Here is a 15,302-nt window from a genome sequence, read left to right on the forward strand (position 1 = left end):
TATTCTGTCCAATCAATGTTCAATGTTATTTCACCCCAATGACAAAAACATTTGAAACCTTCTTCAAAATATCTTATCTTGTCTTCCACAGAAGAATGTCATACAGATTTGGAATGACATTCATTTTTTGGGTGAAACGGCTTCCTTTTGCTTTGACCTCATGATTCTCATTTGTTCTGACATGCACTGTGAGCTGTAAGGTCTTATATAGACAGGTGTGTGGTTTTCCTAATCAAGTCCAATCAGTATAATCAAACACAGCTGGACTCGAATGAAGGTGTAGAACCATCTCAAGGATGCTCAGAAGAAATGGACAGCACCTGAGTTAAATATATGAGTGTCACAGCAAAGGGTCTGAATACTTAGGACCATGTGATATTTCAGTTTTTCTTTTTTAATAAATCTGCAAAAATGTCAACAATTCTGTGTTTTTCTGTCAATATGGGGTGCTGTGTGTACATTGAGGGAAAAAAATTAACTTAAATGATTATAGCAAATGGCTGCAATATAACAAAGAGTGAAAAATTTAAGGGGGTCTGAATACTTTCCGTACCCACTGTATATCCCCTACTTTTACAAACACATTTACTCTCTGGGGTCGGGGTGAGTGAAGGATTATGTTCTACAAATTGGTTTTGAATTTTTAGGGCTTGTCTGATTTCATAACTATTCACTGGAGCCTCAGGGTGTGATCCGTGATGCCGTGTAATTATGTTACAATGACCTCTCCTTTATCAAATCATATCACATGCTGCTCACCTCCCATAGGAACATCATCCTTCCTTCCCTTTCATGTCTTCCTCATCTCTCCTCTTTTCTCATTGCATTCCTAGTTGGCTATTAAAAGATTCATTTCCAGTTCATTAATGAAGCCAGGTGGCTGGATTAAAGAAACCCTGTTAAAGAATGGAATTTTCACCCCCTGTTAAGTCAAAGGTCAAATCTGAGATTCTGTTTGAACCGTTTTTGGAATAATCTCTCTAAATCATCTGCTAATGTGGTATAGTGCGACTACCATAGTCAAGTGTCTTATTAGTATTCACCTTTCATTGCTTGAGATGTTTGCTCTTAACAGAGGTCATGGGAAATCATAGAAAATTAGATTTTCTTGCTCTTTTGATATAAAAATAGCTTGATGTACTATGGAGAAATACTCATATTCACAATGCAGAGCTTCCCAGCCAGTCCGCCAAGACCCTTTTTGGAAATTAAGCTGTAAAGATAGGTAATTCGTGATTGTTTTCTTGAATACATTAACATATGTTTAAGTGAAAATGAAAGTGGTGTCCCATACTTGGAATTTGTGCTCTGCAATTTAACCCATCCAAGTGCACACACACACAGCAGTGAATATTGAACACACACACACACCGTGAACACACACCCCGAGCAGTGGGGCAGCCATTTCTGCGCAGTGCCCAGGGAGCAATTGGGGGTTCGGTGCCTTGCTCAAGGGCACCTCAGTCATGGCTATTGAAGGCGGAAGAGAGCGCTGTTAATTTACTCCCTCATCTACAATTCCTGCCGGTACTGAGACCTGTGACCTTTGGGTTACAAGTCCGACTCTCTAACCATTAGGCCACGACTGTGTCATGTGTTATATGTGCCCATGTTTACATATCGAAGGCTATTTAGTGTTTAGTAATTTAGCGGTGATGTTGATCCTTGTGTCACATGCAAAGAGTTCAGCCAGTCATAACAGAGGTCATTTAAAGATGTCATAAATATATGGTAGCAAAACATTCTTTTTTTTAATGATGTTCTACGAGATTTCTTTCCGAAGGGCAGAGAGGCTTTTTTGGTGCAAGAAACTGTTACTTTATCCTTGGACTTCAGGGGAAAGGATGTGAGAATATGTCCACTCTAAGGTCTCTTTGGAAAACCTGTAGTGCTTTATTTTGGTGTGAAGATGATAAAGTGTCTGTGTTTGTAACTTTTTCAGGTAGCAGGCATGTCTACAATAAACTCTTACTCACAACTTTGAGGCTTGTATAGATGTAATATGTGAACTTCTTGAGTATGGTGTTGAAAACCAGCTGTCATACATACAGTAAGGTGTAACTGTCTTCTGTATGTTTTAACCCACGGTGTCTCATTGTAGGTGTGAAATATCGCTGGCAGCTTCTCAAGTGTTTGCTTGTACCTGTGTTTGCGTGTAACACACTGTGTGTGTTTTGTGTGTTTCAGGTGTGAAGATGAGGAAGTTTGCGTACTGTAAGGTGGTGCTGGCCACCTCTCTGGTGTGGGTGATGCTAGACATGTTCATCCTCCTCTACTTCAGTGAATGCAACAAATGTGACGACAAAAAAGATAGAGGATTGCCGGGGAGAGAGAGTGAGTACATGCCTACATGCAGTTGTGCTGTATATCGTATAGTTATCACATAGTTTTCTGTTTAATAATAAATACGCCCTAACACTTCAATTTACAGACACATTTTGGCCATTTTACTTCTGAAATGTTTTCTTCATGAAATATTGTTCAAACTTTATATTTTTTATATTGTAGTAACAATAATTGTAATAATTAAAAAAAAATTTAAGTTACAATGATACATTCTTTGTAAGCGGCCTTCTCAGTACAGGTTTTGCCAGATTTTACTGGTTTGTTTTTTTTGTTTAGTTTTTTTTCCCTATTTTTATTTATTCTCTTTTTATATAATCAATCTTTTTTTAATATTTGGTGAACACAAGAATCGACAAATAAAATATATACACGTTTAATATTAAAATAAGGACATACATAGGAATAGACATGTGTTGTTTTTACAGTTTATAAAAAGCTGACTGACATGAAATCCAAACCTTACCTCTAAAATAACTTTTGCATTTTTACAATTACTGTAAATACATAATTTTTTAAGGGATGGGAGTCATAATTAATTTAAAGATTCTGATTGTAAATCAGAATTTGGTATGCATTTGGTAATGCATATTCGGGCTTTTGAGGAAGTACCAAATAACTGATAATTGATCTTGTTTGTACACTGAACAAAATTATAAACGCAACACTTTTGTTTTTGCCCCCGTTTTTCATGAGCTGAACTCAAAGATCTAAGACTTTTTCTATGTACACAAAAGGCCTATTTCTCTCAAATATTGTTCGAGAGAGGTGTTCTCTTCACGGATGAAGCCCGATTTTCACTGTACAGGGCAGATGGCAGCGTGTATGGCGTTGTGTGGGTGAGCGGTTTGCTGATGTCAACGTTGTGCATCGAGTGGCCCATGGTGGCGGTGGGGTTATGGTATGGGCAGGCGTATGTTATGGACAATGAACACAGGTGCATTTTATTGATGGCATTTTGAATGCACAGAGATACCGTGACGAGATCCTGAGGCCCATTGTTGTGCCATTCATCCACGACCATCACCTCATGTTGTAGCATGATAGTGCACGGCCCCATGTTGCAAGGATCTGAACAGTTAATGAAAAAGTCTGTGAAAGTGATTTTGTGCCTCTTTGAGATGGCACAATAATGCGTCGTTCACTTGCAAAACGCAAGCTTCTAGAGGGCACATAACTCTGAAGTAATGAATTTAGGTAAAGGGGTGCAGAGCCAGTAGTGGTTTATTTATAAAATATTAAAACTAAAAATACTAAGCAAATCCACTGCCATTTTTCATATAATTTAAGTTCTATTTATTATATAAAACTGTTTAGTGAGTATGTTTAACTACAAATTACATTGTTACACATTATGAGCCACTAATTATACCAATTCAAGTCCCATGAAGCTTAAGTAGCTGCATCGTAACACAGTAACAGATCTTGTTCTTTATTTCAAGTCGATATGACCAGTATTCATCTCTGGTTATTGTGAAAAAATGAAAGTAACAGATCTTGTTCTTTATTTCAAGTCGATATGACCAGTATTCATCTCTGGTTATTGTGAAAAAATGAAAACCGTTTCTCGATTCCCAACCCTATTATTTACTGTCGGAATCTTTTTTCCAATTTGAAGACATCCCTGGATGGTCCTAAAAGGAGGTTTTGTCAGATTTTATCTAGCCTCTTGGGACAGTTTTATCCCCAAAGTATACTGTAACTAAATAACTCCAAACACACATACAGCTGATACGGGAAACACTCGACAGCACACACAAAAGTATAAAGACTATTTCCACTAGATGTATGTGTCTGATGGTGTTATATTGTGAAATACGGGCAGGTATTGAACTGTGAATATTTCTGTGGGAGAGGAAAAGAGTGTAGAAATATAATCTGATCATTTTAGAGCTGTATTGACTACATCATCTGAAGGATGCAACCACATTCCAGCTGTGCTTAGCTTAGAGGATGGAGAGAATGAAGAATGGAAGGAATCTAGAGCAGTGGTTATCAACTGGTGGGTCCATTCTGATCTGATCTGATGTAGTCATGGGCAGTAGGTGAAAAACAAAGCTAAATGCAAATAAATCAATTCAGCTTAGGATATAAATGGAGAAGAAAATGCTTCCTATTTTTTATGTAGTTTATGTCAATGACATTCAAACGCTATGGTTTTTGGTTTTTTATTCCATTGTAATAATGATAAATGACAATATTTGATTTTAAGGACATTTAGTTTTTATAAGTTAAACAGTTATATTACAGTGATTAATCTCAATATAAAGGTAAAATATGAATCTGAAAGCAAAACCAGTCGGGAACCGTTGTTTTAGAGACTACAAAAAGGAGCAGAAAGAAGATCTAGAATTTGGAAGGAACAGTCACAGAGAAAAAGCATGTGGATGGCGATGCAGTGTGAAAGCATATTGTCTCATAAAGCTTTCTTTTGTCATTAACTGACCCCTCTACAGCCCCCCCCCGCCCCCAGTCAGGTCACGGTTTGTTCTCTGTTGGTCACTCATGAGCTGCTTTACTTTGGCCATCATCTCATAGAACAATAACCCTAAAATAATCTGCTCACCACATTAATAAAGCACATTTTCTGCTGCTTGTGCTTGTGTCCTTAGTGATGATTATACGATTTTCACCCCCCAGAATCCCTCAGGAAAGTCATTGGATTTTGCTGAGCAGGGAAACAGGACAAAGTTGCCTTGTAATGAACTCAGTCCGAACAGCTAAATCCTGCCCCCTCAACACGCATGCGGCTCACCCGTACATACACACACAGTGTACGCAAACGTGCGACACAGGGCTTAAAAACAGGCAGTTTGCCTCTTAGAGCAGATGTAATCTCACACTGTTGCAAATCTGACCTTAATCTCACCAAAGCATGCTTTTTGAATTAATGATCAAAGCTCAGTGCTTATCTACTCACACAAAATCCACAAAAACACACACTTCACACACACACGGCACAATAAACAATTGTGCACAGACATCTAGGCCACAAATTCTTTTCGGCGGGCAGGATGTATATAAAAGTTTGTATGTACTTTTTAGTGCTGTCAAACGATTAATCGCGATTAATCGCATCCAAAATAAAAGTTTTTGTTGGCATAATATATGTGTGTGTTCTGAGTATATTTATTATGTATATATAAATACACACAGTATATATTTTGAAAATATTTACATGTATTAACATGTCTATTTATATTGATATAATTTATATTTAAAAAAATATATTTAATATATAAACATAACATATTTTTCTGAAATATATACATGCATGTGTGTGCATTTATATATACATAATAAATATTCACAGCACACATACATATATAAACAAAAACTTTTATTTTGGATGCGATTAATCGTTTGACAGCACTAGTACTTTTACACATTTGTGGTTGCATTTTCAACATTCTGAACAATTCTAGCGCAAATATTATGATTGATTTTTTTTTTTTTAGTTTGCGTACTTGTTTGACAATGAGAGTACAGTGTCACTGAAGAGCGTGACTGGGATGAAATGTGAAACGTGATATGTAAAAATCAACAAAAATATCCCTTTGGAACAGGATATTTTTATTGTGCCATTTCCAATTTTGCTAAAGTGTGACAGCGATATTTCATTATGTGTATTACATAAAATGTGAGCTGTGCAAAATATCCTTAGAAAGACAAATGACTCAAGTATATTATTATAAAAATGTTCAAAATGTAATTTGCAGCACTGTCATTTCCATCACAGAAAACATAATTTGTGATGTGGTGGAAGTGCTGCTGTGTGTTGTGGGTTTTCATTAATAAATTACAAAAATAACAAAATTCTCCTTTGATGAATCCACTTTTGGACAGATGAAATAAACTAGTGAGAGCATGATGGGTTTATTTTCTAAAAGTTCCCAAAATTGGCAATAGTTGGAGAAACGCCCATACTTACTCAATCGAAAGCCAAGAAAACAATCTCAAATCCATGTGTGTTTGTGTTCCAGCTGTGGTTCAAAGGCCTCATGACGGCCCAGGGGAGATGGGAAAGCCAGTGGTTATCGCTAAAGACCAACAGGAGAGGATGAAGGAAATGTTTAAGATAAACCAGTTTAACCTGATGGCCAGTGAGATGATTGCACTCAACCGCTCTTTACCGGACGTGCGTCTCGAGGGGTGAGTGTCTGCTTATTTATGATTGCTTCCTTTAAAGTGAGTTTGTTTTTGTTTAATAGATAAATTTTATGCCTGTAACTGACCAAATGAGTATTTTGAAATGGAGCTAATGTTTTGAGCTGTGAGGGCTGGTTTTTGGCTGTTTGACTTTAGAGAAACTGATGTGATAAATATGTGTTCTGTGTGAATGGCTTGGTTTCAGTTTCGCCCGTAAACAACATATTCGCCACTCTGATGGTCTCGTTTTCCGCTATATATTGAATATTCGAAATTCTAATTTTTTTTTGACAGCCCTATAGTAAAGTCACTAAAGAATTAAATAAATACCACAAATAGAAGTATGGGAGGTGTACACACTCACGGCTTTCTCTTAACTAACTTCATATAATGCATCCTGGGATCCTTACAGTTTCCATGTATGCTGAGCACTTCTAGGTTGCTTTTCCTACACTACACAGTGTAATATTGTAGTTTTGTAGAGAAATTCATACATACAAGTAGGGCTGGGCGATAATTCGATAACGATAACTATCGCGATATAATTTTCCTCGATAAAACGGTATGAAGGGTTCGATAAATGTTCGATATAATGTTTATGTGCCAAAAAGCGAAACGAAACAGCGCGACACATTTGAATTGCGCCACACGGACCGCTTATCCGCTCGGATCTAAGGTCAAACTGCCCGGCGGCGCGAGCTCACTAGAGCAGATGCGTTTACTCGGTCACGCGAGCATTAAGCAGCGCTGTGAGATCCAGTGTGAAGCGCTTGAATTCAGGAATGAACACAAATGACTCTGATTTAAACTTGTTTAAAGCCAAACAGGAGAAACACTGTGTGCAACGAGACAGTCAGAAGGCTTTTTAATCTACAAATCGCCATCATTTACCATGGATTTACTGTAGTAACACTCACTGCACCATGGTATTGTGGCAAAAATTTGGGATATTCACACTGAATTTTATTACAGAAGTAATGGTAGGCCTATATAATTGTAATATGTATTTGTGAATAAGCTATTGCATGTGTGCATTTATACTGAATGTTTTTAGACTACTGTTTTTCATACAAATAGGCTACCTAAAAACCATATATTTATATTTTTACCATGGTATTGAGGTGATATATGTGTGGTTTTAACTGGGTTTATCATGATTTATTACACGGCTCTGTGGAATACTTGATTCTGATTGGTCAGTCGCGACATTTCGAGGTATGCTATCCCTCGATAACAACCGGTAAAAGCTAATATCACAGGCTCATCCGGGTAACAGCAGTCGGTGCTGTACTCTTGCTTGAACAATTTTTTCTTGGTGGAAGCTTTGCGTTTGTTTAGCTAATGAAATATTAAAACTCGATTCAAAATGGTGTTCAATTATTTAATTGTCGTCCTGGTATCGCGGACTCGCTCTCGTTTCATACAAACGCAGCTGCTGCCATTTTGCTACGATTGTTTTGTATGCTGTAATGGATTATAAGAGAACTAACAAACTGGTAAGGTTTTTAAATATTTTCGTCTGAATTCTTTTATTGCCTTAATTATTTTTGTGGTGAAATGTTGTGTAATAAGTGGTTTGACTGCACCGTTTCCCTTAAATGTCAGTCTAGTTTGAATTTGCCGCTTGCTCGCAACTGCTGTCTTCACGGAAGCTTTGCGTTCAAATATTTCAACTTTGAAATCTAATTATTTACTTATGTGGCAAGTAGCCATGTAATAAGCTTCGCTCCGCTTCGCGTCGGGGTCTTGATCACCCTTTCGGGGTTTATTCTGAGATAACAACCGGCTGGATGTACATTATCCCTTACTTAAATGTATGTTACTATGGGAGACCGATGCTTAATTTAAAAATAAATAAATAAATAAATAAATAAAAACTTGGTCAGAATAAAGTTGCTACAATTTTTAGATATGTTACTGATTTTGATAATGAACAAAAATTTCAAATTTCAAAACTATCAAATGTGCATTTCTAAGAGACAAAAAGTGATATAATTATTATTAATATTATCAGGCAACCCAAACCTGCTTCTTGATTTAAAACAATATCACTCATTAGAACATGCAGAAACGAAGAAATATATTTTTCTATTTAGATATTTATTTTGTTAAGGAAAATTAATTGTCTGGTTTCTACAACTTTCACTTTGGAGCAAAAATCTGGCTTTAAACTTGAAAGAAATAAAGATTTGACATATATCATGATAATTATTGATATCAACTGATATGAAAAAAATGATCGTGATAATTTTTTTGACCATATCGCCCAGCCCTACATACAAGTATATTAGTCTAAAAACTATTTTCAAATGAAAAGCTTTTAAGATTTAAAGACTTTTTGGCAGTCAGGTGTGTCGTTCTGACCACAAACTGTCAACTTAGACAGGAAGTGACCATCTGTTCGATGTATAAGCAACATTTTTTTTTTACATGCAGATTGTCTGAAATGTAGATTAGTTTGTTGTACAAACCAGAGTTTATATGGTTTGTTGTTTTGCAGAGTTACGGGATATGAATTTCTGCTCATCCAAATTATTACACAATTATTCAGAAATTTGGGGTCAGTAAGATTCTATTTTACTTTAGAAGAATTTTATATTTTCATTAAACAAGGATGCAATAGATTGATAAAAAGACTAATTCCATTTATACTGTCACAAAAGATTTCTATAAAAAAAGTTATCTAAATATAAACTACATTTTAAAGTCTATTAAAATAGAAAAGTGCTCTTTTTAATTGTAATTATATTTCACAATGTTGCTGTTTTTTCTGTATTTTTGATCAAATTAATGCAGCGTTGGCAAGCACAAGAGACTTTTAAAAACATTTTTAAAAATCTTACCGACCTCTAACTTTTGAACAGTAGCATACAGTTACGTAATTATAGTAATATGTGCAACAAGAACACTGGAAATAAAAAGTATTTTTTTTTAAATAAAAGTATAATAAAAAGTATTACAGATAATTTCAATAAAATGAAATAGCTATTTAATATTGTAGTACATGTTTTCACTGAGCCTTTTCGCGAAGTCATGTCCAAACTCATAGTTACATTTGCACAAGCCACTGGACTGTGAACTATGTAGTATGTGGTGAATTGTTTGATGTGTCGCAGTCATCCACCCTAAGTGTTTTTTAAACACCTTTCATCCTCTAAGCGCTTGCCACGTCAAATATTAACTGCTAATATTTGTGTTGTAGAGATTAGTCAGATTACTGTGAGTGTGTGGATGTGTGTATTTTTCACACTACGTAATATAGCTTCTATTTCTGTTACGCTTTGCAATATTAAGTTCACTGAGGTGAGACAGAGAAAAGGAGAGATGTGTAGAGAAGATGTCACATTCGTCCTTGAGAAAGCAAAGAAAAGGACGTTTGTGTGTGTGTGCGCGTGTATTTGTGACACTTTTTTGTTCTGTGTGATATCGCTCCAAACAGTTCCCTCTCCGTTCCCACTGCACTAAATAATGTGGAGTTTGTCCCTCTGCAGTGGACACACATTCTTTCAAGAGGCCTTGCCTTAAAAATGTATGGTTTTAATAAGTCCCTGGATGTTCTCTCTTTCAAGGCGTGACCATGGAAACTATTCCACCATAATAATAATGTCACCCAGGGTCTCGGAGCCAAGTAAAGCAGAAGCACGTCTACAGAGCAGACGTAATATATTCACACACTCGCATACAGCTGCACGTCAAGCATCACGTCAAGTGTGTTTAATGAACTAAATCGTTTGCATATGCATCCTGGCAGTGCCTCGCGGAGTGATAAATCACTGGGTCACTGGAGGGAACTGCAGGTCTGATAAAAATGCCAGGTCTATTGGTGTTTAATGAGTTTTGTAATTACGTAGGGCCAAACCTCTACCTCTTTCTTTTTGTTTTAAATGATCTGATGTATTGTCAAACTGAGACTCTCTCTGTGTGTTTGGAGGTGTCAGTTTCTCTACCTGTCAGACAGCAGTTAGTATTGTTTGTTTTAGAATGCTCATATTTCCCTTGTAAAAATAAGAAAATAAATAATACAGTGAAAAAGTAATATTGTGACATATTACATTTTAAGATAACTGTATTCTATTTTCATGTATTTTAAAGTGCCCCTATTGTGCCATTTCGAATATTGCCTTTCATGCAGTGTGTAATGTAGCTGTATGTGAATGTAAACGATCTGCAAAGTTGTAAATCCGAACGTGCACGATAAAATTATTGTCTCCCAAAAGAAAGAATCAACTCTCAGCAGCCAAAGCGTGTCGTCAGTAATTCGAATCCCATTTCTGTGATGGCTACACGTCACAGGGCAATATATTTGCGTAATGCTCACCTATGTTCTAAGTTGGCCGGCCACAAACTTGACCTTGCTCTCAAATACTGTAGCTTGTTCATGTGGTCAACCTCATATTGAGAAGGCGCTGTGTCCTACGCTGTGAAAGTAAATTCATTTTATTTTCACTTCCAAAAGATGAGGCTGCAAAGAATCAGTGGTTAAAATTCTTTCCCCCCCCCTCTTTTTTGTGTTTCTTGTAATTTTACTGACAACTGCTTCTTTAATCTTGGGGAGTTCAACACAGGATTCACAAAACGCTTGCTCTTGACCAGTTTATTTGAACCAGTTGGCTCCACTGAATCACAACCTGTATGATAAAGAATTGATGTTTATATTTTCTACTGAGCGTTCAAAATACCGAACTATTGCCATGGGCATATGGTTTCCGTCACGTGCTGTAGGCAGTAGACCAATCAGAACAGACTACTGGGTCATCTGACCAATCAGAGCAGAGTAGGCTCACGGAAAGAAGGGTTTTAGAGAGACTGAATTTTAGAATTGCTTCGAACAAATCGTTTGAGAATCGTTGGAAAAAGAGGTGATATTAAATGCATATTTTAAGAAAACGAAAGCATTTTTTTGACCTTGAATGCATGTAAACGTATTATAGGAGACTCCCAAAACAATATTAGAAACCTTAAAAATGGCATAATGTGGGCACATTAAAATGTAATTTATTCCTGTGATGGCAAAGCTGAATTTTCAGCATCTTTACTCCAGTCTTCAGTGTCACATGATCCCTCAGAAATTATTCTAATATGCTGATTTGCTGCTCTAGAAACAATTTCTTATCATCAATGTTGAAAACTAGAGATGCACCGATACTGGTATCGCTATCGGGCCCGATACTGAGCTCTTGTACTCGTACTCGTTCAAATACGCCGATACCACACAGCATGTGATAAGCGCCGTATTCAGACAATGAAACACCAACAACAGAACAACAGACAGCAGAATGGAGTTAAGGATGTCTACTACGAAGTATATGTATGCAATGAATATGTATGATTGAAACATTCAGTATTAACGCCTGTATAGCTGATGTGCGCGAACTGATAAACAAAGTGCGCTGAGTGGATTGAGCGCGCGGCGGCGCAGATGCGCGAGCTTGTCGAGTGAATATATCTTTCTCACAGACATCACTGGAAAATTTGTTGTTCGGTCGGATATGTCAAAAACAAGTAAGTAAAACAATGCACAATGTACGTAACGGTAGGGAGAGAGAGAAAGGGAGAGAGCGTGCACACTTCTGTTGTGTGATCTTTGATGTTCACTCACTTAGCACACGCATCATTTGGATTAAAACTAAATCGTAAAAATAAGACCATTTATAGGGGCATTCACTATAAACATCATTTATTTTCAACCTTAGGCATACACGACTTTCTGGCAAAAGTGAATCTAGCAGCTTGTGTGAAATGCGCTAGGCTGTAGTACTGTCCTCTCATTCTGCATCAGTACAAATACCACGTGCACAAAATAAAGTAAACTGTGACAAATCATACCCAAAAATTATTCATACAGTGAACTACCAGTAAAATATATACAAATTTGGGACCAAAAATTATTCAGACCGCGTCTGGGAAAAAACATTGAAGTTGAGGTTTGCGTGAAGCTGGATGACAGCATGCCCAGGAGACTACAGGCTGTCACTAAGGCTGAAGGTTACCCGACTAAGTATTGATAGTTGTGTAAATGCTGTCATACTAACAGCTGTCTAATTTTTGGTTGATTGTAATCTATTACATACCTTTCTATCAAAGTTATCTAACACGATCAGGCTGAATTTGTTCTGACTCAGTTTAACTCTGAGTTCTTGTAATATTTTATTACCATTTTCTGTACTGTATCTATTTGATAAATGAAGTTAACCAACTAACATTATACATATTATTTTGGTTTCTGTACCCAATATTTAAAATGTACAAATGCAATAAAAATATTGGTATCGGTACTCGGTATCGGCAAGTACCAAAATAAAAGTATCGGTATCGGGCGAGTACTGGAAAAAGTGGTATCGGTGCATCTTTATTTAAAACAATTGTGCTGCTTAATGTTTTTATGGACACTGTAATAAATTCTTTCAGGATTCTTTGATGAATAGAAAGTCCAGAAGAACTGAATTTATTTTGTAACATTATGAATGTTGTTAATTGTCCCTTTTGATTAAATAAATGCATCCTTTGAGCTGATGCATTTAATTCCAGTTTGTTTCAACTATGAAAACGAGTCAAATAACTGTTTTAAAATTTGCACATTGTTTTCTATGTTGCTGTGACAGAATTTGAGTGGGTGAGATTGTGCAGTGTGGGTGTGTATGCTGCAGCTGGAATAGAGTGAGTATGAGCCTGTAAGAGTTATCATGTTTGTTTGCCTCTGATTTTCTCTGCAAATATGACCTCATATTTGCATGAGAGCACATGGTCCAATGTGTTTTGTTGACTCTACAGCTCAAAAACATGTAAGAGAGGAAGAAGGATCTATCTTCTCGTCTCCCTCATTCATTCTCCTCATACACAAACGGACAAATCTGCAGCAACTGCATGATGCGATCATGTCGACATGCATCAAGAAGGTGTGCAGCATCTTGTTAAATTCATGTCTTGATCTGGGCTGTTGGGGTCTACTGAGTGTGCATAGAAAATCACATGCACTCAAGATCAGCTTGTCCTCCGTATAGCTGACTAGCTGTGTATTCTGATAAAATAATTCACAAGCAATTGTTCATTTACTTCTTGTTGTCTCTGCATATATAAACTTGAGGAAGGAAAACTGAAGCACTTCGGCTTTAAGGATCGTTTTTCGTCTGGTTGGATTATCAGATTCTGATTGGACTGATTTGACAGTATCTTAGCAACGCTCTTCAAACATGTTAATATGCTTTACTGTGCATCAACAGATAAACCTTTTCCCGGTTACCTTTGTTTTCCCTGACCTTCTGCTCTCTCTCTTGTCTTACTCACACACATACATAGCGCTTAAGTGCTGTGTGTGTGATGTGTTCTAAATTACTGTTTTGCTGCTCTGAATGGGGTAAAATGGAATACATTATTCTGTTTCTTTGGCAGATACATTAAAATGTATCTGCCAAAGTAGAGGTAGAGAGGTAGAGAGAGAGAGAGAACGAGAGCGAACGAGAGAGAGAGAGAAAACGAGAGCGAGAAAACGAACATCTTCATGTATTTGTGGCTGTTTCTTCCCAAACACCCCCCTGCATAAACTGTCCCAATATTGTGTCATCTAGATGAGTCTCAGTGTGAGATATGGTCCTTTAAAACTTGAAACTGAAATCTGGTTGATTTCTGCCAATAAATGAGTTTCACATTTGTGTTTTCACATTTTGTCAGTGAAACTGTGGCATTCAGAAATAGAATCTGGAAAACAGCTGATGTGCTGTGTAGACATAATTAAAACCACAGATTAAAAACAGTTCAACAAACAAGCAATTTTTATAAAACGTAGCAGGTTTATTATAGTTAACTAAAACAGCTTAAACTAATAAGTAAGTTTGTTTTTAAACTAAAACTAATAAGTAAAATGAAACTGAACTAAAAAAGAATAAAAACTATATAGACATATTTAGACATACAAAAATAATAAAAATGACAGACACAATTAAAACTTCAACTAAAATGAAAATGGAAAATATATAAATAAAAATAAAAAGTGACTTCACAATATTAAAGGGGTCATATGATGTTATTTTAAAGATCATTATTTTGTGTATTTGGTGTAACAGAATATGTGGACATGCTTTAATGTTCAAAAAACACATTATTTTTAAAATACTGTACATCAGGGTTCCTCAAATCTTGCCCTGGAGGGCCGATGCGCTGCAGAGTTTAGCTCCAACCCTGATCAAACTCACCTACCTGTGATTTTCTTATGATCCTGAAAACATTGATTAGCATGCTCAGGTGTGTTTGATTAGGGTTAGAGCTAAACTCTGTAGGAAAGTGGATCTCGTGGGTTAGATTTGAGGATCCCTGCTGTACATTATTGTAGTTCCTCTATGCCCCGCCTCTCTCATACATGTCGTTTTCTACAAAGCCCCTCCTTCTGACAAGCACAGTCTGCTCTGATTGGTCAGCTGACCCAGTGCATTGTGATTGGCCGAACACCACAAGTATGCGTTGGAAATGTAACACCCCTTTCCATAATCGCGAGCTTCAGCTTTCAACATAAATGTAAAAACAGTACATAATGTCCTTAGTTTTACCATCAGTTCAAGCCCGAAAGGGGAACAGAGTCGCGTGACAGACACAGTGATGATGCTCGTATGTATTTGCAGTACACAGGCCGCAATTAAGAAAGCTGACTCCACTGTGATGTGACCCTGTCTCTCTCACGCGCACACACACACACACACACACACACACACACACACACGCGATACTCTGCACGGCGCAAAACTCCGCATTTGAACAGTCAATAGCAAATACTTTTAACTATTAAGAAAACATACTTACAGTAGCTGATTCAGAATAAG

At 36.8% G+C, this 15,302-nt stretch overlaps 1 protein-coding gene across 1 annotated transcript in view; it reads left to right on the top strand.

The window, feature by feature from the left end:
• LOC107593713 (polypeptide N-acetylgalactosaminyltransferase 1-like) overlaps positions 1-15,302 on the top strand; it is a 100,720-nt gene that overhangs the window by 58,291 nt on the left and 27,127 nt on the right. Inside the window, exons 4-5 of the mRNA XM_016283568.1 lie at positions 2,188-2,334; positions 6,327-6,495. Coding sequence (XP_016139054.1) covers positions 2,188-2,334; positions 6,327-6,495 — 316 coding nt within the window. The remainder of the gene's footprint in view (positions 1-2,187; positions 2,335-6,326; positions 6,496-15,302) is intronic.

Source organism: Sinocyclocheilus grahami, unplaced genomic scaffold, assembly GCF_001515645.1.
Source record: "Sinocyclocheilus grahami isolate Dianchi unplaced genomic scaffold, SAMN03320097.WGS_v1.1 scaffold175.1, whole genome shotgun sequence".
NCBI classification, from domain to species: domain Eukaryota; kingdom Metazoa; phylum Chordata; class Actinopteri; order Cypriniformes; family Cyprinidae; genus Sinocyclocheilus; species Sinocyclocheilus grahami.